The sequence below is a fragment of the Acomys minous genome (assembly GCF_964271855.1).
Source record: "Acomys minous genome assembly, chromosome: 1".
In the NCBI taxonomy this organism is placed as follows: Eukaryota; Metazoa; Chordata; class Mammalia; order Rodentia; family Muridae; genus Acomys; species Acomys minous.
Window position 1 is genome coordinate 4531194 of NC_140483.1, and position 25250 is coordinate 4556443.

The 25250-nt window shown below is 44.5% G+C and overlaps 1 protein-coding gene across 2 annotated transcripts; it reads left to right on the plus strand.

Moving 5' to 3' along the window:
• The first annotated feature begins 1811 nt into the window (after nt 1-1811).
• FLVCR1 (FLVCR choline and heme transporter 1) lies at nt 1812-20603 on the plus strand. Of its 2 annotated transcripts, XM_084788602.1 has the most exons (10): nt 1812-2624; nt 7313-7454; nt 13675-13815; nt 15534-15601; nt 16994-17097; nt 17569-17679; nt 18032-18137; nt 18662-18773; nt 19805-19872; nt 20039-20603. In XM_084788602.1, exons 1-10 carry the CDS (start codon nt 1935-1937, stop codon nt 20111-20113), a joined length of 1617 nt encoding a protein of 538 aa, XP_084644728.1. In that variant the 5' UTR covers nt 1812-1934; the 3' UTR covers nt 20114-20603. The 2 variants fall into 2 exon arrangements, 1 of the variants encoding a protein (XP_084644728.1); XR_014780465.1 differs by lacking the exons at nt 17569-17679; nt 18032-18137; nt 18662-18773; nt 19805-19872; nt 20039-20603 and adding an exon at nt 7951-8075 and having other exon boundaries at nt 16994-17063.
• Nucleotides 20604-25250: the final 4647 nt, after the last annotated feature.

Below are 25250 nucleotides of genomic sequence, written 5' to 3' on the forward strand. Positions count from 1 at the left end.
GTACCTGAGAACATTAACAAGACATTTATGAGTATCTAAGATAAATTGTGTTGAGTATTAAAAGTAGAATCAATTCACATTTTTATAAATTCACAAAGTAAACGTTTTATGGGAAGATGAAATCCACTGGGTTCCACATTTATATTTTTTCATTCAGAGACCATTTCTGAGTAATATAAGACAATTTCCAAATTACGTAGGGAAGAATTTACAAGGTTTTTGTTTTTTGTTTTTGAGACAGTGTTTCTCTGTGTAACAGTCCTGACTGTCCTGGGCTCTCTTTGTAAACCAGGCTGGCCTTGAACTCATAAAGATCCGCCTGCCTCTGCCTCCCAAGTGCTGGCATTAATGGAGTGCACCAACACGGCACAAGCTTTGTTTGTTTGTTTTAAAGAAATCAATTCTGTAAGGGGCCAACCTTAGTGGCTCTTAGCCTAAAACATAGGCAATTCCACCTTGCCTGTAGGCTCCATTTTCTACACCTCTGTTTGGCAGTAGCAAGCTGAGGATCAGCCCGAGGCCACACCACTCAGTCCCTGTCCCGACAAACCACTTGTTTACCTTACCTCTGCACCTGCATTTCTCAGAACTTACCTCCCTATACTTGAAGTTTTTACTACTGAGATATATAGCAGATCATCCTCATTAGCTCCTAGGAACCCACTTGTTTATCAGCTACGTTCTCTCAAAGTTTACTCCCTTATCTTAAAGTTTTTACTACCGGGCTAGAGAGCAGAATAGCTGCCATTAGGTTTCCATAGTAACCCTGCCCTTGCCTTTCTGAGACCCTATAAAAACTCTGTGAAAAATTTCAATAAACGGGGTTTGATCCGAATCCAGACTTGCCCCCATTTCTTCGTGGCTCCCTGTCCTGTCTCTTTTTCAGCCTTGCATCCCCCTCCCAGGTTGCATTTGAAGACCCCGTGGGGCAGGGGCAGAATTCATTTACCAAAGAGCTATTCCCTGGAGCACAGGCAACAATGGCTTCTCCCTCTGTAGCCCCATACTGTTCTTATTTCCCCTCTTCTCTCCACATGACTGTTATGGGCTTAGTCTTGTGCGGGTCCTATGCAGGCAACTGCAAACACCGTGAGTAGTGCCACAGCCGTGCCTTGCCCATAAAACAGACTGTCAGCTAGGCGTGGTGGCTCACATCTTTAATCCCAACACACTCAGGGAGATGAGACAGGTGGATCTCTATGAATTCGGGGTCAACCTGTCTACACAGAGTCCCGGGCCTGCCAGGGCTACACAGTGAGACCTTGTCTAAAAAAGAGAAGGAGGGAGCGAGAGTGTATCTTTACGCCTGTCACCTCGTGTTCGCACACATAGCTTTCCAAAGGGTAGCAGGCTGTCTCTGTGGCCCAGTAGGACCCTCAAGACTTCCGGAGTTCTGTCCTCTTCTGGCCCCAGGATGTGCGAGAACACTGACAGCCTACAGACACGCTGGTCACAGATGGTGAACAAGAGGTTGGCCGGGGAAGCACCTGCCCATCATCCCTTCCTTCAGTCCGCTGGGTGGACGTGGGCGGGCGGCTTCCGACCGCGCCAGGGCCTGCTTCTGAGGAAGCCTCTCTCTCTCAGGCTGCGCTGAACCCCTTTCTGGCACTCTCTCCCAAAAGATGACCCGGAGCTGGGGGCTCCAGCATCCAACCTGGGCTACCCATGACTGCCTCTCACACTTGAGCCCGCCCCTCTTCCCGGCAACTCCCTGATTGGCTTCCCGGCCTGCGAAGGCGCCCAATGATTGGCTGGAGGGCCGTCACCACGCACTACTCGACGCTCTGGGGGCGGGGCCTGCCGGCGAGAGCCTGGGGCCGCGCGCAGCTAGCTCCACCTAGTCTGCAAGGCCGGCAGGCGGGCGCTCAGCACCGGGAGGGGCGGCGGGACCGGCGAGGAGGGCCCAGGGGCAGCGGGGCGGGGAGCGGGGGGCCATGGCGCGGCCCGACGACGAGGAGAGGCCGGCCGTGGCTCCCGGGCACCAGCTAGCGAAGGGATACCTTCCGGTGCCGAGGGGCGCCCCGGCCGGGGAGGCGCAGAACGGAGGCCCCGGGCTCGGCCCCGACGTCGCGGGAGCCCCGGACGGGCCGCAAGCCCTGCAGGCGGCGGCGGAGGAGGAGACTCAGGCCCGGCTGCTGCCCGCGGACGGCGCGGAGGACGTCCCGTGCCCCGCGCGCTCCCCGCGCACGGCGCTGTCGCCGCGGCGCTTCGTGGTGCTGCTCATCTTCAGCCTGTACTCCCTGGTGAACGCCTTCCAGTGGATCCAGTACAGCATCATCAGCAACGTGTTCGAGGGCTTCTACGACGTGTCGGCGCTGCACATCAACTGGCTGTCCATGGTGTACATGCTGGCCTACGTGCCCCTCATCTTCCCGGCCACCTGGCTGCTGGACACGCGAGGCCTGCGGCTCACAGCGCTGCTGGGCTCCGGCCTCAACTGCCTGGGCGCCTGGGTCAAGTGCGGCAGCGTGCAGCGGCACCTCTTCTGGGTCACCATGGTAGGGCAGAGCCTGTGCTCCGTGGCCCAGGTCTTCATCCTGGGCTTGCCCTCCCGCATCGCCTCGGTGTGGTTTGGACCCAAGGAGGTGTCGACGGCTTGTGCCACCGCAGTGCTGGGCAATCAGGTAAAGACTGGAGCGATCAGATACTGCGATCCTTTAAGGACCGTAGGAAGGAAGCCATAGGCAGGGCTGGGGCGACGGTCGGTGTGGGTAAAGTGCATTCGGTAGAAGCGTGACGACTGAGCTCCAGCACCGTGAAAAGCTGGGCTTGGTGGCTCCTGGTTGTATTCTCTGTCAGCCAGCACTGACTGACGGGTGGGGAGGACAGCTCCTGAGAAAGGACGTCCAAGCTTTCCCTCTGGCCTACACATAGGCACGCGTGGAAGCGTAGGTATTTTTGTCACCTCTGCAGAAGAAAGGTGTTGAGTTCTAGGAAGTTTGTTTCCATATTGAATGTCCTTGGAACAGCCCCTGTTTAATTGTACTAGTACTCAGCCCAGTTCGGCACCTAATGCACACGTATAAGTGAATGTCCAATAACTGTTCTGGCGATAAAGACTTGGTAGTATTACTGAGTCCAGTTATCCGTTCTTAACTGTCAGGAGGTGGAAAGCAAACCACTGATCGTGGAATGGTGAGTGGTTTAGTAAGGATGCCAAGGCTCCCTTAAGGAATGACCATCATTCATTCAAATGCCACTAGAATTCCAGGAGCGATTCTAGGCTAGGTGTGTGTGTGTGTGTGTGTGTGTGTGTGTGTGTGTGTGTGTGTGTGTGTGTATGTGTGTGTGTGTTAGTGTTATTTATTTAGAAACAGTGTTTCTTCCACTCTGTAGGGCAGGCTGGTCTGGAATTCACCGTGTACCCCTGGCAGGCCTCCCAAACACCGAAATGACCCACAACTGTTATGTTCCCATTTGTTAATTTTAGGCTGGTTCTCTTACTGTAGTTTAAAGTCTTAATGGAGGGCACTCATGGTGCCTGGTATTTTTGTCACCACTGTAAATGTCACCTGTAAATGATCCTTAGTATTCATTCAATTAAAGGAAATCTAGTTTGAAAAAAATCTGTTGTTATTCATATGTTGCTCCATGCAATTGTGAAACCAGAGACTGTTACTTTCTTTCTTCAAGTCTCACCGGGTCAAGATCAAGGTTTAAAATGCCCCCAAATACTAAACATGTGTGCTTATTTTGTTAGATTTACTGAATTTTTCTAAAAATGCAGAAGAAAGGGTTTCTTAAACTATAATTGCTGTGTATCCAAAATAAGTTATTATTGATATTTTGATTGGTTGTTTCTTTATGTTTAGAAAGATATTTTTGTTTCTAAATTATATTCAAGATTAATGCTTCATTAAGCATAACAAAATAAGCATAACAAAAATTCCATATCTATGAAATATTAATTTTATGGGTAATAAGTGGGTACATTTCCTTGTAGGTGGAATTCCCTCTTCTCAGCACTTTTCTGGCTCTTTCTGTATTCTCCCAGGGGCTTCTCATCCCGTCCTTGGCTCTTACAGCCGGACAGTTGTTTTTGGGACCACGTGTACATTTCAGCCTTTCTTAGGGAGTGGTCATGCAGTCCCTAAGCAGCAGCACACAGTCACTAAGAGCTTGGAGACAGTAAAGTGATTTTGTGCAGTTAACTTAATATTATAAGTTTAGGAACTATTAGTTTCCCCACTTGATAAGTAGGGAAATTGAAACTTTAAGGAATGAACTCATTTTCCAAAGGTACTAGTACAGCTTGTTCACAGCTAAGCGCGTCTGCTTCCTGAATGATGGCCCGTGACGTCTCAGGACTCTAGAAAGAACCTTTGAAAATACAGGCGCTTTATACTTGGCAGTGGTTTCCCAAAGTACTGACTAAAGGTGAAGCGTTTACAATGAACTGCAAAACTTACAATGTATCTTCTCTGATCTCTTTGTTTTTTGTTTTTCTTTTTTCAAGACAGTTTCTCTGTGTAGCCTTGGCTGTCCTAGAGTCACTTTGTAGACCAGGCTGGCCTCGAACTCACAGCGATCTGTCTGCCTCTGCCTCCCGAGTGAGTGCTGGGATTAAGGGCATGCGGCACTGTGCCCTGCTCTTCTCTGGTTTCTTAAACAATGCCAAGCTTGCACTTGCACAAGGGCCTTTGCAGAAACCTTGGTTCCCTGTGCTTAGAACACTCCCCCTGTTCAGATTGTAGACTGCATGCTTACGACCACTAAGCCCTCTTCATTTCTAAAAGCCGGCAGCTTTCTTGATTCAGTTACTTAGTCACTTTCTCAGTATACCATTTCTATTTCTCCCTGTAGCACTTATCTCTGTCTCTCGCATGTCATTTACATATCATTTACATATTTACAGATGTCCATGTTTTTTGTTTTGTTTTGGTTTGGTTTGGTTTTTTGAGACAGGGTTTCTCTGTGTAGTCTTGGGTGTCTTGGACTCACTTTGTAGACCAGGCTGGCCTCGAACTCACAGCGATCCACCTGCCTCTGCCTCCCAAGTGCTGAGATGTCCATGTTTTTAAGATCATTACTCAGTTTTTCACTTCATTTCCCCAGTTTTCCATTCCTTTGTAATTGCGCAGTTACTTTCTTTTTTAAAAATTTCTTCATTTGTGTGTGTGTGTGTGTGTGTGTGTGTGTGTGTGTGTGTGTGTACACAGATATACATGTAGGAGGGAAGTGGTTGGGTGAGTGCACACTCTGTGTGTGTGTGTGTGTTTGTGTGTACAGATATACATGTAGGAGGGAAGTGGTTGGGTGAGTGCACACTGTGTGTGTGTGTGTGTGTTTGTGTGTACAGATATACATGTAGGAGGGAAGTGGTTGGGTGAGTGCACACTGTGTGTGTGTGTGTGTGTGTGTGTGTGTGTGCGCACAGATATACATGTAGGAGGGAAGTGGTTGGGTGAGTGCACACTGTGTGTGTGTGTGTGTGTGTGTGTGTACACATATACATGTAGGAGGGAAGTGGTTGGGTGAGTGCACACTGTGTGTGTGTGTGTGTGTGTGTGTGTGTGTGTACAGATATACATGTAGGAGGGAAGTGGTTGGGTGAGTGCACACTCTGTGTGTGTGTGTGTGTGTGTGTGTGTGTGTACACATATACATGTAGGAGGGAAGTGGTTGGGTGAGTGCACACTGTGTGTGTGTGTGTGTGTGTGTGTGTGTGTGTGTACACATATACATGTAGGAGGGAAGTGGTTGGGTGAGTGCACACTTGAAAACCAGAGGAGGATTTTGGAATCCCTCTGTCACTCTGTATCTTATTCTTTGGGAGAGAGTCTCTCATAAACCTGGAGTTTAGGTTTCTCAGTGAGGCTGTCAGCCAGCAGGCCCTAGGGACCATCCTGTCCCCACGCCCAGAGTTGTGGGTACAGGTGTATGTGCACAGGACCATGCCTAGATTGTTATGGGTGCTGGGATTAGTCCTCTGGTCCTTGTGCTTGTGTGCCAAGTGCTTAACCACTGAGCCATCTTGCCGGCCCCTAATTGCTTTCTGTATGGATTTGTCTATGCTGAATATTTTATATAGGTGAAATTGTATGAGTGACTTTTTGTATCTGAGTTCTTTGTCATGTTTTCAAAGTTCACAGTGTAGTACTACATCAGTGCTTCTTACAGATGAATGCACTGCGTTGTGTGAACATACCAGCTAAACATTTAGGTTATTACCATGTTTTAAATTTGTGAATGGAGGCTGGGGAGATGGCTCAGCGGTTAAGAACCTCAGTTGTTCTTCCGGAGGACCTGAGTTTGATTCCCAGTGTCCACATGAATCCTCACAATTACCCGAACCCCGGTTTCAGTGGATCCAATCTCTCAGAAATTCAGGCAAAATACCGATGTACAAAAAAAGGGAACATATTTGTGAATGGGATTGCTGGGAATATTAGTGTATACTTATTTGAATACCTGTTTTTTTAGTTTTTGTGCATATACCTACAAGTGGAATTGAAATATCAGATTTCAGTTCTATGTTAAACATGTGAAGAAATTGCCAACTGTGTCTGTAGTGGCTTTCCAATTTCTTCCATCCTTGTAAAGACTTATTTTCTGTTCTTACCTTCTTACCAGACTGTTCTGTTCTTATAATCACATTCATCTTAGTGGATGTAAGATGGAATCTCATTGTAATTTTGCTTTTTTTTTTTTGGTTTTTCCAGACAGGGTTTCTCTGTGTAGCCTTGACTGTCCTGGACTCACTTTGTAGACCAGGCTGGCCTCGAACTCACAGCGATCTGCCTGCCTCTGCCTCCAGAGTGCTGGGATTAAAGACGTGCACCACCATGCCCGGCCCGTAATTTTGCTTTATATTTCCCCTTAACAATGTGGTATTAACATTTGCTTTTTGTTTGTTTGTTTTTCATATTCTTAGCTGTTTTTGTGTCTTCTTTGGAGAAGTGTCTTTTCAAGTCTTTTGCCCATTTAACATTAGGATTCTTATCTTTTTGCTGTCGGGTTGTAAAAATTCTCTATTTTTTATTTTATTTTATCTTCTGGTTTTTGAGACAGGGTTTCTCTGTGTAGCCTTGACTGTCCTGGACTCACTTTGTTGTAAAAGTTCTTTGTTATGGATGCTAGCTCCTTATCAGAATTAATTTGGAAATACTTTATGTTGTATGAGTTCTTATTCCCTTATCAGACATAGGGAGAAGTTTGGAACTAATACAGCAGTGGCAAAGACATTAGCAGGGTCCCTGGGGTTTGCAATGCACCTTTGCCCATACGACTGTTTTTCTGAATGTTCTGATAAACCGTCAGCATTTACTCTTTGCCCTACTAATAGCAGTTAACAGGACTGTTTATTTTACAGCTTGGAACTGCAGTCGGCTTTTTGTTACCACCTGTTTTAGTGCCCAACACACAGAATAACACAGAGCTGGCTTATAACATCAGCACCATGTTTTACGGAACAGCAGTCACCTCCACGGTTTTATTTTTTTTAACAGTAATTGGTAAGTAAATTGTTTGTCCTAAGGCTTAGATAAATGCATGACAAGCATCTGAGAATAACAACTAACCCTGAACAGTTTTACTGATAATGCTTCCCTGCTGGTTTGTCCTGCCATGCAATGTCTTGCCTAGGATGAGTGGAACAGCGTTCGGGAATATGTTTTGGTCCACTGTGGGTTTTGTTTTATTTTGCTTTGTTTCATTTTTAACACTCTAGAGAGTTTGAAAACTAATCAACCCTATTTACCTTCCTACTAACTCAACTTATTGAGTGTCCATTTCAAACATGTTGCCTGGCTGCCCTTCCCGTGTTCATCCGTGTGGTGTGTAGCTTGTTTTTGTCATGCTCTGAAATGGCACAGATGGGCTACCACCTTCCCTTTAATAAGAAATTTCCCCAGAGAGCCTCAGTTTAAAATTAACGGGGTTAGAAATGTTGATCCTGGGCAGCATTGAGCTGTTCAGGATTTCAAACTGTGGCAACTATCTGCTTGTTAGGCCACTTCAGCAAAACCTGGTTGCCGTCATGCGTCCCCGAGTCCTCTCGTCTGGGCCTGTCTTTTGAAGGAGTCAGTCAGACAGCTGCAAGCAGCCATCACCAGCTTGGAAGAAGCTTTGGGAAGGTCTGCTTTTTTTTTTTTTTTTTTTTTTTTTTTTTTAAATTTAAGGGGAAGCAATTTTGGTTTCAGGGGAGAAGATAGGCAAGGTGTATCTAACATATACTGCTGCTGCTGTAACTGTGAGGCGTTCAGTATCTCTTAAATGGATTTGATTAGGAAGGAACTGTGAAGTTCACAGACCATTTTTGTAATAAACATTTACAGTTAAACTGTGTTATAGTTGGAGGTTTTAGATTTTCATTCTAAAAATGTACCTTGGCTATAATATCAATGAAAACCTCATATTTTATGATCTCCAGATCTGAAGTTGAGTTTTCAGAGACATGTCTGCTGCTGGCCAGGTAGATGAGCTGCAGGATCAGGTGTAGGAAGCTCAGCCCACAGCTGCAGTTTCCCTTGAGATAATGAACAGAGTGTTCTCTCAGCAGCATCTGAGGTATGCTAGTACGTGCAGTTGGCTTTTCAGTTTTTATGTTTGCAATTAGTCAGGAAGTGGCATATTTGAAGTATGCACACTGCTGAAAAAGAACAAGGTTTTCTTGTACTGTTTTTTGTCTTTTAACAAAGTTTTAAAGGAAATCTATACTGGTGAGGGGCCCTCTTAAATGTGCTCTTCCCCCAAACGTGGTGGCGCACACCTTTAATCCCAGCACTCAGGAGGCAGATTGCTGAGTTGAGGCTAGCCTGGTCTACAAAGCGAGTCCAAAACAGCCAAGATAACATAGAGAAACCTTGCCTGGAAAAACAAAACAAAACAACCAAACAACCAAACAAAATCTGCTCTTCCGGTTGGTACACTTGGTTCCTTTGATGAAGAAGGAAGTAGTGCTTTTAGACATTTTAGAGAAAGGTTAGGTATCGCCTTTCTTTCATCCATTGATATATAATCATATAAACCTCAGGCTTCCATCTTAACTGAATTTTTAGTTAAGTGTCTCCTCACCAGAAATGAATAATTATATAAGGCATCTTTATGAAGGGGGCTGGCGAGTTGGCTCCACAGCTGAGAACACTTGCTGCTCTTGCAGAGAACCCAGGTTGTGTTCAGCACCCGTGCGACCGGGTGGATCACAGCCTGTCGGTCCAGCACCAGGGACCTGGCCTCCTTTTCAGGCCTTCGCTGGCACTGCATTCACAGCACGGTTTATTTGTAAACTGTTACAAATAGGTTTTTCGTTTTTAAAGTCAGGAAGAAGAGCAATAAAATAGATATGATTATTGGTTTATTATCTTTTGTAGTTTGAGAAGTTAAAGAGTGAGCTATTTGTATATCTAGTTATCAATGTGCCTGAGGCTTAGGGGTTGACAGTAGAAATAGACCTGGAGGTGTGGCAGCAACGGGATAAAAAAGCTCATTTTCAAGCGTGTTTTAGTGTCCTGCAGTTTTGAATTTGACTCTATACACAGTATAAAAGCAAAGTGAGACTTAGTCATGGTGTTACAGACTATGATTCCAACACTTGGGAGTTAGAGGCAGGAGGATCAGGAGCTCGAGGTCATCCTTGGCTACTTAGCTAGTTCAGGCCCAGCCTAGGCTACATGAGACCCTGTCTCAAAAAACAAAAAAGCAAGATTATATATAGTTGTTGTGTGAAAATTGTGACAGTCAGTAGAAAGCTGACTCATGTCATTATACTCAGTATTTGCTGTGGAAGAAAACTGAATTTGAAAAATTCTTACTTACAGCTCCTTACTTACTAGGACAGGTGGTGTTACATCTGTCTAAAGTTTACTGAAACTTGCTAAGAAGTTCAGCCAAATCCATATACTTTATGGACATAGACTACAGTTTTTAGCAGTGTGACACGTATCGAACAAGAGTCGGCAGCCCCTCGTAGACTTCCTTAAAGGTTCACTTTGTGTAACCCTCCTTCCGTCCTCACGGGGCGTGCACATGAGTGTCACCCATCAGGGATGCCGAGGAGCTAAGCCTGGCTTCCCACTGGAGCCACCTTGGCCTCCCACATGTGGACGGCAGATGGGTCCCAAACACACCCCACATGGATTGCTTCTCATTAGTCCTTAAGGTCCTTTGGGAAGTATCGTACTCATTCCCATCGTACTGAAGTTCACACACGTAAGAAAATTTGATTTAGTCAGATGTGGCGGCGCACACCTGTAATCCCAGTACTTGGGAGGGCAGAGACATGCTGACCTCTGTGAGTTCGAGAATAGCCTGGTCTACAAACAAAGTCCAGGCCAGGCAGGGCTACACAGAGAAACCCTGTCTCAAAAAAACCAAAAGGGGGAAAAAAAAAGAAAAAGAAAATTTAATTTGCCAAGTGTCATGGTTAGTAAACAAGCAGGGTCAGACTCATCATGTGTGAGCTTCTGTGGATACAAACATTTTAATTTTCAAATTTCTTCTAAGAAATGGTAATGCTCTTAAATTTAAAATCATGTACGTCAGCATTAAGCTATATAGTTTTTTAAAGCTTTATTTATTTTATTTATTGCATATGAGTGCTTTATCTGTAGAAGAGGGTATCAGATCACATTATAGATGGTTGTGAGCCACCATGTGGTTGCTGAGAATTGAACTCAGGACCTCTGGAAGAGCAGGCGGCACTCTTAACCACTGAGCCATTTCTCTAGCCTTAAACTATATAGTTTAACTCAGGTGTATAAGTTAAAAACTTTAGTCACTAAGTAAGTTGATGACACCAAAAGCAATAGCATCTAATTTAATATTAGTCTACTTAAACACAAGATTGTACTTTGATTCTTCTATTCAAGATGTCTACATGCCTGTAAAACTTAATAGAAATACATTTTGCTTACTTAGTCTATAAGTATTTCAAGCTCTTGCTCAAAGTCTGATTTATATGATTTATATTTATATAAAAAAATCAATATTGTATTTATTTTTTATTTTTGGTCTCTGTGTAGAGTTAGTAGCCCTGGCTGTTCTGGAACTCACTATGTAGACCAGCTGGCCTTGAGCTCACAGAGATATATCTGCCTCTGCCTCCTAAGTACTGGGATTAAAGGTGTGTACCAGCGCATTCCACTTTAAATGAATATCCTTCAAAAGACAAAATGTATTTTGGGTAGCACTTGATAATTACAAATTTTTACATATTTGTATCTTTATAGCAACTTGTCACTGTCATTTCCATTTAATGAAGGAGAACCTAAAACTGAGACGTGCAGTAAGACAGGGCGGCGGCAGAGTCCACACGTGTGGCTCTAATAAGGCAGTGTGTGGTGTCTGGGTCACAGGCAGCAGTGGAAGGGCTCTGCGCAGCCCTGACGGCTGGTTCTTTACCACCAGGGGAGCCTTGTGAGTGCCATGCCCTTGAAGCTTTGGGGCCTTCACTGCCTAATGCCTAGTGGAGAGTAATTGCTATTTGAATTTCATAATCAGTTCTTTTATTGGTACATATTTTTAGTGGAAAAAAGAGCTTCCAGCCTGGTGTGGTGGTGCACACTCATAATTCCAGCACTCAGGAGGCAGAGGCAGGAGGATCTCTGTGAGTTTGGGGCTACAAAGCGAGTCCAAGGCAGCCAAGGCTGCACAGAGAAACCCTGTCTGGGAACAAAACAAAAACAACCAACCAACCAACCAAACAAAAAGAGTTTCCATTTCAAAGGAAGGAAGAAAGGCCACACTTCCTCCTGTGAGATAGCTACTCAACAGGAACAGGTCATGAACAGATGGTCTCTTGTCTCTCTCTCCCTTCTCGGAGCTCAAGTCTGACTTCCCGATAAGAGATGACACTTGTATTTGGAAAGTCAGTCTTAAGTAGAGTTAAGGACTGGTGAGAATCGCTTTTACTTTATGTGGAATTTTGAGTTCATATCTGCCTCATTTTCACTTGTTTTCTTGTAGTAAATTAAACCTAGAAAAGAAACTTAAGGCTCGCTAGAGACTCATGACTCAGTTATCTACAGTCTGAAACTGTGAAAGTTTCGTATTCACTATGTTAATAAAAGAAATGTCAAGCTGGGTGTGGTGGCACACGCCTTTAATCCCAGCACTCGGGAGGCAGAGGCAGGCGGATCGCTGTGAGTTCAAGGCCAGTCTGGTCTACAAAGTGAGTCCAGGCCAGCCAAAGCTACACAGAGAAACCCTTTCTCCAAAAACCAAAAAGAAAAGAAAAGACATGTCTCCTACCCAGCGAGGATACAGAGAGCCTTGCAAGGCAGACACAGGATCAGACAGGGAGAGAGGAAGAAGACTTTGAGCAGCTAAAGGCTTTGTGTCCGCCAGGCACCGATGTAAGGATGCTACAAATAGGTACCCATGAGTCCTGTGTCCTCTTGAATTAGGCTGAGCTCTGAAATAAAAGCATACTTAGTTACAATGTAACTAAAACTGTAATTAAAAGTTCTTGCAACAAAACCTTTTAATTTTCTGTTTTTATCAGTAAATGGAGAAATGACTTGTAATGGGAGTTATAAAGATTGTTTGTTTTTCCTTCCCCGCTGACTCTCATGCATGTCATGTATTGGAAACATCAGGAATTTTGTGTTTAATGCAGTCTCACATTCCATCCTGGAGATTTTGTCTATTGGGCTTTGCATGGAGTCTCAAAATCAGGATTGATTTTAAATTTCCAAATGATTCCACTTGATAACCTGAGATATCAGACTTAACCCACTTCAAACTGAAAATAAAATAAGCCTCTTCCAACCAAGAAGAAATTGTTATGAAAGGGAGAAGGGAAAAGAGAAAAGGGGGAAATGATGAGCCAGGGAGGAGGGGGAGGGGCAGGGCCACGCAGGGGTTAGTGGTCAGAGACCAGGGAGGAGGGGGAGGGGCAGGGCCACGCAGGGGTTAGTGGTCAGAGACCAGGGAGGAGGGGGAGGGGCAGGGCCACGCAGGGGTTAGTGGTCAGAGACCAGGGAGGAGGGGGAGGGGCAGGGCCACGCAGGGGTTAGTGGTCAGAGACCAGGGAGGAGGGGGAGGGGCAGGGCCACGCAGGGGTTAGTGGTCAGAGACCAGGGAGGAGGGGGAGGGGCAGGGCCACGCAGGGGTTAGTGGTCAGAGACCAGGGAGGAGGGGGAGGGGCAGGGCCACGCAGGGGTTAGTGGTCAGAGACCAGGGAGGAGGCAGGCAGGGGGAAAGCAGAAGTCAGGGTTTTTAGAAAACATTACTTTTTGCCTTTTGAATTTGCCCTGTTAGTTGTAAGGTGTACATTTTTTGTGAACACTCTGATGGTTGCTGTATGCACGCCTGGGATCTGTGGTAGTGGAGGCGTGGTTGTATGAAAACCTCCTGACTGTGAAAGTCACTGAATCCAAGCATTTGTCACTCCCAAGTGACTGGATTTAAAAGCCAAATCCTTGCTGTAGTAAGCAGTGATCTGGATTAACTAAAAACGGAATAACCGGTGGCAAAGGCGGTCTTGTTGCTAGTGTTTGCCAGCTCAGGTGAATTGGTCAGATCTCTGAGTTTTACTTTGCACTAAGAGGATAATGGCAAGGTATTCTTCACTTAGAAGCCATAGAAGACCTTTACTACCTCTTTAGTCCTAAACTGAATTTTGTTCTCTCACTGGGAAAGATGCATATACTTAATTATGTGTGGTTAGTGGGTGTACTATACATACTTAGTCATGTGTAATCCTTATGTAATCCTTCTTATACGTGTGCTCAGCATTCAAGGAAAAGCCTCCTTTCCCACCGAGTCAGGCTCAGGCAGTGCTTCAGGACAGCCCCCCTGGAAAGTACTCCTACAAGAGCTCTGTTTGGAACCTGTTCAAAAACATCCCCTTCGTTCTCCTGCTGGTCAGTTACGGTGAGTACCCATGACTTCCCGCACTCTGCAGTCTTTCTATTGAAACTAGTGGGTTGAATATTAATAAGGTTGATTCATAGACTCCATAGCATAGTCATGAACATTAAGTCTTGAGATAAAAGCAAAAGTACCTAAGGGATTTTAAAAAATGTTTTTTAAATAGGAAAAAAAAAAAAAAGTAGATCCCAGAGAAGCGCTGTACGCGGTTTTGAGCCCTGGTGGAGTGTTATGTCCAGAGTGTGGTTCTGCTTGCAGCTATATATTTACAGAAATCCACCTTTGTGTTCAAAAGTAAAATCTTAACATCAACTATACCTATTTTAAATAGTAAAAACCAGGGAGTTGGGTGTTAAAATTTCTTTTGATAAAACAACAGGTAACTGAATTGAAATATATTCATTCTATGGACTGTTACACAGTAGAGAAAAAACAATGAACTAAAACAAAAAGTGTCACCAGGAACCACAAAACAAACAATTGAGTGGTAAGACCAAGTTACAGATGAATACTATTTATAAAGTTTATATGGAGAATAATTCTAATTGTCCATGAATACACACATGAAATTAAAAATGCCAGATGAAGGTAAGAAAGAGTAGGGATGGGAGAATGAATCTAAAGTAAAATCAGCAGAATGTCTGATAAAAGTCAGTGGTGAGAGAGTGTGTTATTCTGCGCAGTCTCTGTGTGCCTGAGTAGTTCATAGTAAAAGAGAATGAAACAGTTTTAAGTCTCGAGCAGCTAGGTCACCAGTCCAGCCCCTGTGAGGAGGGCGCACCAGGCTTTGAGCAGCTAGGTCACCAGTGTAGCCCCTGTGAGGAGGGCACACGAGGGCTTGAGGCTGCGCATGGGATTCCTGATAACCAGCTGTTTTTTCCTATGCTCTTTTATTCTCTTATCTTATCTCTTAGTCGTTGATACAACAGTTAGGTCTCTGAAGCAAGTATTTTGTTATGCCGTTAATAATGAGGTGGGTTTTTTCTTAAGACTTGTTGTTTTTTTTGTTTGTTTGTTTAGTGGTGGTGTGGTGCTAGAAATCAACCTGAGGGCCTTATGCACACTAGGCAAACACTATTGGTGAGCCCTGTCTCGCTTTTAGCCACTGTTGGCTGTAGCTCATAATAAATGCATGTTGCCGGAATGGTTGCCATATGCATAGTTACCTGTGGAGATGATTTCTGATCCGCATGCCTGAATCAAATAATGTGTTGTAACAAAACCCTGTTTTCTATTTCCTGTTACTGCAACAAAATACCCAGGGTTGGAAAAGAGGTTTATTTATCTCATGCCTTTGGAGGCCGAAAGTTCAAAACCAGGTAGCCCCATCTCGTCATCTCTGGTGAGGAGCCCTTGGGAGCACCTTGACAGGGATGAAATTTGACTTTGTGCCAAATAGACCAATGTGTTTGGTGGCCTTATAAAAACCTCTTCAACTAATGACTGACTCACCCCTCGAGACCCAAATGAATCTTTCTGAGGCCCCTGAGCCTCATCTCCTAGCCCTAGGTCCACACTCTTGAAGGTTCCATCACCTTTGGTCCGCCTGTGTGGGAGGCCCAGATTCCAGTGCAGATCTAGTGTCAAATCCAGCAGGAGCAGGGGTGGTGCTTAGGCCTCTTTACGGGCTAAGGACATTGCACATTACACATGTTACATAGCATTCCGTGTTGTTTCATAGACTGGTGAGCTTAACGTTTGTTTGTTTATTTTTTCTCTAGGCATCATGACTGGAGCGTTTTACTCACTTTCAACATTATTGAATCAGATAATATTGGCATCCTATGAGGTGAGCTTCTGTTGTTTTGTTTTCTGGGACGGACTTGCAGTGGAACTCCGGCTAGTCTGAAGCTCCCCCATGTAGACCAGCTGTCCTGGAACTTGGAGTGACTCCCCTGCCTCTGTTTCCCCAGTGCTGGGATAACAGGCATGTGCCACCATGCCTGGCAATCTGCTTTTATATTGTATGCTTGGCTTGCTTTCTTCCTTCCTTTTTTCCTTCCTTCCTTCCTTCCTTCCTTCCTTCCTTCCTTCCTTCCTTCCTTCCCTCTTCCTCCTCCTCCTTCTTTTTTCTTTCTTTATTGTCGTTTTTTTTGTTGTTGTTGTTTTGTTTTGTTTTGAGACAGAATTTTTCTGTGTAATGGCCCTGGCTGTCCTGGACTCTCTTTGTAAACCAGGCTGGCCTGGAACTCACAGAGATCCACCTGCCTCTGCCTCCTGAGTGCTGGAATCAAAGGCATGTGCCACCACGCCCTGGCCCCAAGACCCTTTCTTTAACAAAATAATTTGTATTAGCGTGGTCCTAAAATGAACTGATGTGGCTTGTTGTTATAAAAGATTTGCAGCAGTCCATTAAAACTTGAGGTGGAAAAAGCTGAAGAATGCAGATTTGGGGAACAAAAGGCAGATAGATAGGCCTCACAGTTAGAGCAACGGGGCCAGGTTCCCAGGTGGCTGGTGTGGCACCTGGTACAAGTGGTTCCGTCCCAGTGTTCTCTGGCCTCCTGGACGTAGTACATGAACTCAGTCCAAAATCACTGTCTCCCATACTTTTTACTCAACGCACTTAGCCCAGTTTGTAAGGCATACTTTGAGAGTAAATATTATTAGCAGTATGGCAAGGCTTTCAATTGGTTATATAGAAAAGCGCAAAACCTTACAAGGAACGTAAGATTAAACGTCAAGGTCTGTGGCGCTGTCTAAAAGGAGCCAGCATGCCTACTCCATAAAAGCTTTGCCCTTAACTCTTTCTGCACATGAACAAATGATTTCAGAATCTTACAGCCATGGAAGACCCAGCAAATGTTTCCTTTTCTACTTCTTGCATTATTTTATATTTGTTGTTGTTGCTGTTGTTTTAAAATAGAATGCCTTCAATAGATCACCCTCTCCGAGAACCCAGTTTTGTTTTTGTTTGTTGTTTGTTTTGTTTTTCAAGATAGGGTTTCTCTGTGTAGCCCTAGCTGTCCTGGACTCACTTTGTAGACCAGGCTGGCCTCGAACTCACAGTGATCTGCCTGCCTCTGCCTTCCAAGTGCTGGGATTAAAGATATGTGCCACTGCACCCGGCTTTATGTGTTTGATTTCATATGATTATTTTAGTTAACTATGTAAATGTATGGGAATATGAACCATCAGTTTGAATTAGAAATATCTGATTATCTCATGCAAATTATTTTAGGGAGAAGAAGTAAATGCTGGAAGGATTGGGCTGACGCTGGTGCTGGCTGGAATGGTGGGCTCGATTCTCTGTGGCTTATGGCTAGATTACACCAAAACCTACAAGTAAGTTACAGTCGGCGTGCCCTGCTGTGGGTATATTGATGTCAGAGAGGTAGGGTTTCATGAGGTAACTCAGGCTGCCGACGGCCAGGATTGCAGCATGTACCATCGTGTCTGAGTGAGACTTGGAGCGAGTCCTTCCGTGACCTGCGTATTCTATTTTATTGGCCTTATTTATTTCACCATTGAAAATGTGAGTGCCTTATGAGCCTTCTACCCCTAGCTCTGCACTAGTAGGTTATTTCTAAAAAGAGCCCTTCCTGGGGAGCCCCAGCTCCTGACAGACTTTATTTTGTCTTTTTCTATGCTCCTACAGTGAGCTACGAAAAGAAGTGTTCTTGCTGTGGAAAAATCATCATTGCGCTAGCTACATTATCTACAATGAGAAGGGGTGGCTTATAGCTCTGAGGGCAGTGGTAGCTGGCCACACTATTGTATGTGGAGGAACCGCTAACAGTTTTGTCTCTGTTTTAGGCAGACGACTCTCATGGTGTACATTTTGTCTTTCATTGGAATGCTTGTGTTCACTTTCACGATGGACCTTCAGTACATCTCTGTGGTGTTTATTACTGGCGGGATCCTTGGGTGAGTGTCAGGTGTGTAGGAGAAATGACATCGTGCGTCTACAATAGTGAAGGAGTGTTTAACAGGCCCTCTGAAGGTTCTTTTGTATTTAAAATTTAAAAAAAAATTTTTTTTTAAATTTATTCAGATCACATCCTGAATGTTATCCCCTCACTTGTATCTTCCCGTTACCATCTTTTGATATTTTAAAGTCTAAGAGTTCTGCTATGCAAATATAAACATGTAGTTCCTCAGAACTATACCAAAAAAGCTTAAGCTGACTGTGGTATGCAGCTGGTGAAAACAGATGTGCCTTGTCTATGCAAATGGCTGCCCTGTTGTAACCTCCTGTTTTGTGATCTTTCTTTCCCAGCTTCTTCATGACTGGTTACCTGCCCCTGGGTTTTGAATTTGCTGTTGAGATTACGTACCCTGAGTCTGAGGGCACATCCTCTGGGCTCCTCAATGCCGCCGCACAGGTAATCCTCTGCTTGCTCTAACCGGAGACAGTTAGCCAAGCGTGGCGGCAGCAATTGCCAGCAGTTGATCGGTAGAACCCAGAAGACCAGGAATCCAAGGCTAGTCTCAGCTATGTAGAGTGTGTGAGGCCAGCCTGGGCTACATGAGACTCTGTCTCAAAAAACAAACAGCCAGGCGGTGGTGGTGCACGCCTTTAATCCTAGCACTTGGGAGGCAGAGGCAGGCAGATCGCTGTGAGTTCAAGGCCAGCCTGGTCTACATAGTCCAGGACAGGCAAGGCTACACAGAGAAACCTTGTCTCGAAAAACCAAAAAAAAAAAAAAAAAAAAAAAAAGAACAAACAAAACCACAAAATCCAAGGTGAATGCTATGTGGTCAGTGAGCAGTGAGCTTGACCTGGCTTTGTGATAAATAGTCCTGCTTTTCAGAGGTTGTTTCTAGAAGGAAAGTCAGTCAAAGAGGGTTCTGCATGTGTCTTAAAGGAACGAACTTAATAAGAATTATTTCACAAATTTTATTTTAGATATTTGGAATTCTGTTCACATTGGCTCAAGGAAAGCTCATGTCAGACAATGACTCGAAGCCTGCAAACATTTTCCTCTGTGCCTGGCTGCTCTTAGGCATCATTTTAACAGGTAATTGCAGTGTGTGTTATCTGTATTCAGTTTTGTGCATTGCTGCTTCTCAGTTTCCCAGCAGCACTCTGGGAGGCAGAGGCAGGCAGACCTCTGTGAGTTCGTGGATAGCCTGCTTCGAAGTGAGTCCAGGACAGCCTACAGGCTACACAGAGAAACCCTGTCTCAAAAAAATAAAAAATAAAAAATAAAAAGAAGGTCGAGCATGGTGGCACGTACCTTTAATCCCAGTACTCAGGAGGCAAAAGCAGGCAGATCTTTGTGACGGGCTGCCAAACAAAAACATTGTCTGGAAAAAGAGAGAGAGAGAGGGAGAGGGAGAGGGAGAGGGAGAGGGAGAGAGCGAGAGAGCGCACATGCAAGCGCAAGAATGAATGAACAGTTTCTTCTCAGGATATGAGTCTGTCCTTTCATTTTGGTGGTCCCAAATTTAACACGACTACTTAGCATAAGACAAAACGGGCTGGAGAGATGGTTCCCTGGACCCAGTTTCAATTTCCAGCATCCAGACAGTAGCTCACAACACTCTTGGTCCAGAGGATCTGATGCCCTCTTCTGGCTTTCTTTGGCACTGCATAGACATACATGCAGGCCACACACCTATATACAAAAAAGAAAAAAAAAAGAGTAAATTCTTTTGAAAAACTTTTTAAAAATCATGTAAATTATTTATCTCATTTTTATGTGTGTATGAGCCTTCCACTTGGACATATGAGCATCTTGGGCCTCCTGCCCAGAACTGAATTCACTGTGTTCCCATTGTACATACCAATTTCTCGTGAATTTTTCTATTTTAGTTAGCTAGTGCTGTCATCCATTCTGAAGTCACATTTTCCCTTTCATTACTACATCCTGTTTACTTATGTGCTGTATTTGTTAGCTGATGAATGACTTGATTGGGTCAAAGGCTGAGGTCTTTCCTCAGCTACGGCAGTGCTGTTGGATATAGCAGAGCTACACCCTGTGTGTGGTCGGTGTGGTAAAAGGAGGAGGTGATGGGTTCCTGCTAACGCTTGGTGCTTCTCTTCTAGCATTGATCAAGTCTGATCTGCGAAGACACAACATAAACACAGGACTTACGAATGGTGATGTTAAAGCCGTAAGTAACAGACACTTTTATGGCTGTGCTCTGCGCGTACAGAGCGCAAATGGAAAACCATTCTTGTTTAACCAGCAACTTTTTTTTTTTAATCAATTCAACAATTAACTGTTAAATAGCATATGTGTGGTGTGGCACATCTCTTCAGTGTCAATTATTTTTACAGGTGCCAGTTGATAGTCCCGTAGATCAGAAACCAAAAGTGATGATATTGTCGCCACAGCCAGAGTCTTCACTCTGAAGAGGGACAGGGTTGCCCCCAGCATGGGGTACAGCATCGTCTTTGGGCAGCTGTGTGAGTGGTGAGGACACTTACTTGAAAATTTCTGGATGAACTCTGAATATGATTTTGTTTTATGTTACTTTAAGCACTCTTCTGCTTAAGGTGTCCTTGCTTACATCTTGATAACACTACTGGTCTTCTAATACTGTCTATTTTCAGTTTTGTATTATGAACCTGAAAGTAACGTTGTTGACTTTTTTCCAGGATGTTTTGGTTTTTTATAGGGATCTAGTTCCTATGGGACATGTAAGAATATGCAGTTCACACGTAACATGTCTGGTACATTCCCTGTTAGCTGTCATCCCACTGTGCTGACCACATCAGGTGTCCCAGTGTGAGTGCTGGACACCATCAGGAAGCATGACCCACCTGAGGACAGGGATGGGGCCGCGATTGCAGAGGAGCCCTCACACGCTTGTCACGCAGTGTGCTGTGACACGCACTTGTAACTCAGTGTGCTGTGACACGTTCTGTCGTGTGTGCGCGCGCGCGCACACACACACACACACACACAGTTGTATGCACAGATTAAATCCGTTACACTCTGGTTAGCTCCGGAGCTGAGACAGACACAGAACATCTGCAGGTCCTCTCGCTGTGCTGCCTTCATATAGATAAATACTGGTACCGTATTTTCAGTGTGACTTGAAAAGGTAGTTTGAAGCCCATCGTCCATTTTTTACCCTCCTACTAGAAAATTCTATCATCTGTGTTACGGGTTAGCTTGTGATTTCTTATATCACGTCTGTTTTGCCCTGAAGATGACTAAGATAAGGAAGTCTGTGGCAACTTCAGAAAGCACGAATGTCCCCACTCTGTGGGGAGCCCTGGAGGTGCCAGCTGCTGTGTTTCCAGGCTTGTTTTTCTGACTGTCATCCTTTGAGGAGAACCAGCCCTTGCACATGTGTTGTGTGTGTTGGGAGTTGGGAACAGGTTCTCCTCCACCACAGAGTGTCTGTAGTCATCACGCTCAGGGCAAGGAGAATGGGGACCAAGTGTGTTCACAGTGCCTACCACTGTGTCTTGTTTACACTGAGAATTAAATGTCACTGGTGTCCTGACTCTAAGCTTGCAGTCATGACGCTTGATCAACCATAATATTTACATAGTGTAATTTTGGAAATTTTACAAAAAATTTACGTAATATAAAAATGCACACAAAAAAGGCAATCATGTAGTGAATATGCTGGGAGCAAATGCAACTTTGATTTTGACACAATATGCATTGACTTATCTTGATAATATAGTCTTTTTTTTAATCAAATTACTATAAATTATGTAGAATCTGACCCTGGAAAATGTATTGAAAGAACTTGATATCACTCAGGGTGAGGCATTGTGGCTCTGTGTCTTCAGCCCGCATCTGCCGTGGGAACTCTGGACATGTGACTTAACTTCTGGCGGCGGTTTCCTGACCCAGGAAGTAATGCATTCATTTTGATCTAAAAGATCTTTTAACACTAGCCACTCATCATGGAGCAGACCAAGCCACTGCACCACGGGAACTTAGAAATCTAGCTAGAAACGGAGCACTGGTGGCACATGCCTGTAACCCCAGCACTCGCGAGGCAGGCTGGCCTACGGAGTGAGTTCCAGGACAGCCAGGGCTACATAGAAACCCTGTCTTGAAAAACAAAAGAAATTAAAGAAAGAAATCTAACTGGAGAAAAATTCCATGTAAAATTGAATAAACAATTATGATTATTCCTATGTAGAGACAGGGAAATTTTAAGTATCTTTTTAATGTTTTTAGTCAGTTTGTAGTAATTCAGGCAGAATCTGCATCATCAACTACTTCTTGTGGTATCTATGTCACAGCTTAAAAATGACCAAAAATATACTGTCTCTCTAGACCACCTGTTTCTATTTTTAAACTGACAGTGTTGTTTATAATGATAATATGTGTTAGCTCTCGAAGCTTTGAACAAATAACAGGTAAAAGTTGTAATACTTAATGTCAGAAAAATGAATGTGTGTTTTGTTTGTCATTGTTTGGGAAAGGGAGAAAGTATAATGTAATGATGCAAAATGAATTGATGGTGTCTTCAGTATTTTAAGTGAATGTTATGGATAATATGTCAGATAATAATTTGATAACATCTGTGTGTCATGGTTTCAGAAGTGGTAATTGTCACAATTGTCAGCGTTAGTCAGATGGTTGCAGAAGCTGTCACATCTGTGAATGCTGTGACGTGGCTTTTGTCTTTGAAAATGTTTGTGCTAGTACCTGGAACAGCGCCTGTGTCTGATATCTTCATTCCTGTTCTTATTTTTGCTATTTTTATAATTTCTCTGTGTTTGTTCTTCATTATTTCATACTTAAAATAAATTTATTTTTTTAATGCTAACTTTATAAGTCTTTTAAAAGCAAGTCCTGGTGCGATTATAGGAAGCGTGGTGGTGCACGCCTTTAATCTCAGCACTCAGGAGGCAGAGGCAGGTGGATCACTCTGAGTTCAAGGCCAGCCTGGTCTACAAAGTGAGTCCAGGACAGCCAAGGCTACACAGAGAAACCCTGTCTCAAAAAACAAAAACCAAAACAACAACAACAACAAAAAAACCAAACCAAAACAGAACCAAAACCACCAGAAAGCAATTATTTGAGCTTAGCATGAACCTAGGAGGGACCTGAGCCCACTGTGATCAGCACTCAACAGAAACAATGTAGGAGTGAGCTGGGAGGGGCTCAGGAGTGAGGGGCGTGAAACGCTCTTGCAGGACCTGAGTTTTGCTCCTGACACCCACGACACATGGCCACAGCTGTCCCTGGGAGCCAACCCCCCTGTGGCCTCCATGGGCAACTACTCTTACGTGCACATACCTCCACACGTGTGCATGATTTAAAACAATAAAAACAAACCCTAAAATCCAGCTTCCAGAAGTAGCATCAACAGGACAGCCAAGTGTTGTTCTCAGAAGTGCTGTTTCTCACGACCATTCGTGGCTAGCACTGTTGTTGGGGTCCAGTGTAGAGGTCTCAACACAGTTCAAGCAGAAAGCCTGTGAAAAGCAAGACAAGTTCACTTTAACCACATTGCCCTGGCTCAGCAGTGGCGTAGCACATTGCCAAGAAACACTCTGTCAGGGAGTGCAGGGCAGACACAGCCTTCACCAGCTACGAAGGCGATGTCTAACTGCCCACGCAGCATGTCCAGGTGATTGGTATGCGGAATGTCTGTTGGCCAAGCACTGGCTTTCCAGGCAAGTCCACATGGGTAGTGACTACAAGGGTTTCGGCAGCTGTCGCTCAGCTTGGCAACACTAGAAGGCACCCGAATAGGGAAAGCAACCGGGAAGTTCTGTTCACCTGGCCTGGCCTTTTCAGGATGGAGAGAAGACGAAGGAATCTCTAGCCAGTCTGATCAGTTAATGGCATTTCTCTGCTAAAAGGATGTCAGTAAAGCCTGGAGGAGGTGGCCAGAGACGTGGCTCTGTGGGCAAGATGCCTGGCCTCAAGCCTGACAATCTGAGACCAATTCCAGGGCCCACATGATCAGAGAAGGGAACTCAGTCACTCAAATTGTCCTCTGACTGCCACATATGATCTGTAGCATGTGCACTCATGGACTAGCATGCGCGCGCACACACACACACACACACACACACACACACAGGCTCAAACACACAATTAAAAAATACTTAAGCTGAATGTGGTAGCCTGACAATCTGAGACCAATTCCAGGGCCCACATGATCAGAGAAGGGAACTCAGTCACTCAAATTGTCCTCTGACTGCCACATATGATCTGTAGCATGTGCACTCATGGACTAGCATGTGCGCGCGCACACACACACACACACACACACACACACACACACAGGCTCAAACACACAATTAAAAAATACTTAAGCTGAATGTGGTAGTGCATACCTCAGAGGCAATCAGACCTCTGTGAGTTCAAGGCTAGCATGGTCTCCAAAGAGAATTCCACGACAGCCACAGCTGTTACACAGAGAAACCCTATCTTGAAGAACAAACAAAAACAAAGCTTAAACAAATTAATCTAGAAAAAGTGTAGTTTCTTATACATATGCAGCAGTGAAAGGCTTGAAGGAATAAAAACTAAGCTGGGTATGGTAGTGCAGACCTGTCTTCCCAGTATTTGAGATACAAATAAAGTTTCAGGATCCCCTTTAGCTTTGTAGTGAGTTTGAGGCCAGCCTGGGTACATGAGACCCTGTCTCAGAAAGTTAATGTTTATTTAAAATAAAAATTGAAAACAAGCTGGGCCATGGTGGCGCACACCTTTAATCCCAGCACCAGGGAGGCAGAGGCAGGTGGATCTCTGAGTTCGAGGCCAGCCTGGTCTACAGAGTAAGTCCAGGACAGCCAAGGTTACACAGAGAAACCCTGTCTCGAAAAACAAACAAACAAACAAAAACAAAAAAACAACAAAAAAAAGGGAAACAAAAATCAGGTGCGGTGGCACATGCCTGTAACCCCAGCACTCTGGGAGGCAGAGGCAAGCAGAGCTCTGTAAGTTCAAGGCCAGCTTTGTCTAGAAAGCCAGTCTGGGACCGCCAAGGCTACACAGAGAAACCCTGTCTCAAAAAAACAAAAACTGAAAACAAATCAAGGGAATAGGGTGCCACAAAAGAGTACAATAGTAATCCAGTAACAAACTGCAAAGATACTGAGATCTATGAATTTCTTGACCAGGGACTTATAATAGCTGTTTATTTTCCAGGGCTGAGATCAAAGCCAAAGAGAACCATTTTTAAAAGCAAACTCAATGTTGTAGTCAGAAGGAGAGACGGTGTGCGAAGGCTCATGAATCACAACACTGGGTCCCCAGTGCTGCTGCTATTTGGGAAGCTATGAGGGCCTTGAAGAGGCTCACACTCTTCTGGCTACCAAAGCAGAGATGGTGCAGAAGTCACAGAATTCCTGACTCCCTAGTGTTGGCTCTTTTTTTTTTTTTTTTTTAAGTGCTTTTTACCTTGCTTGTTGGGGAAGGGGGGTTGCTGGGTTTTTTGCCTATCAATGGGAGATTAATAATAAAGCTGGCTACTCAAAGAAAAAATACATTAGCAATATAATGCACTTCCTTTGGCTGAGGGATTTCCAAGAGAGTGTGGCATTGGCTCTTTGCCCT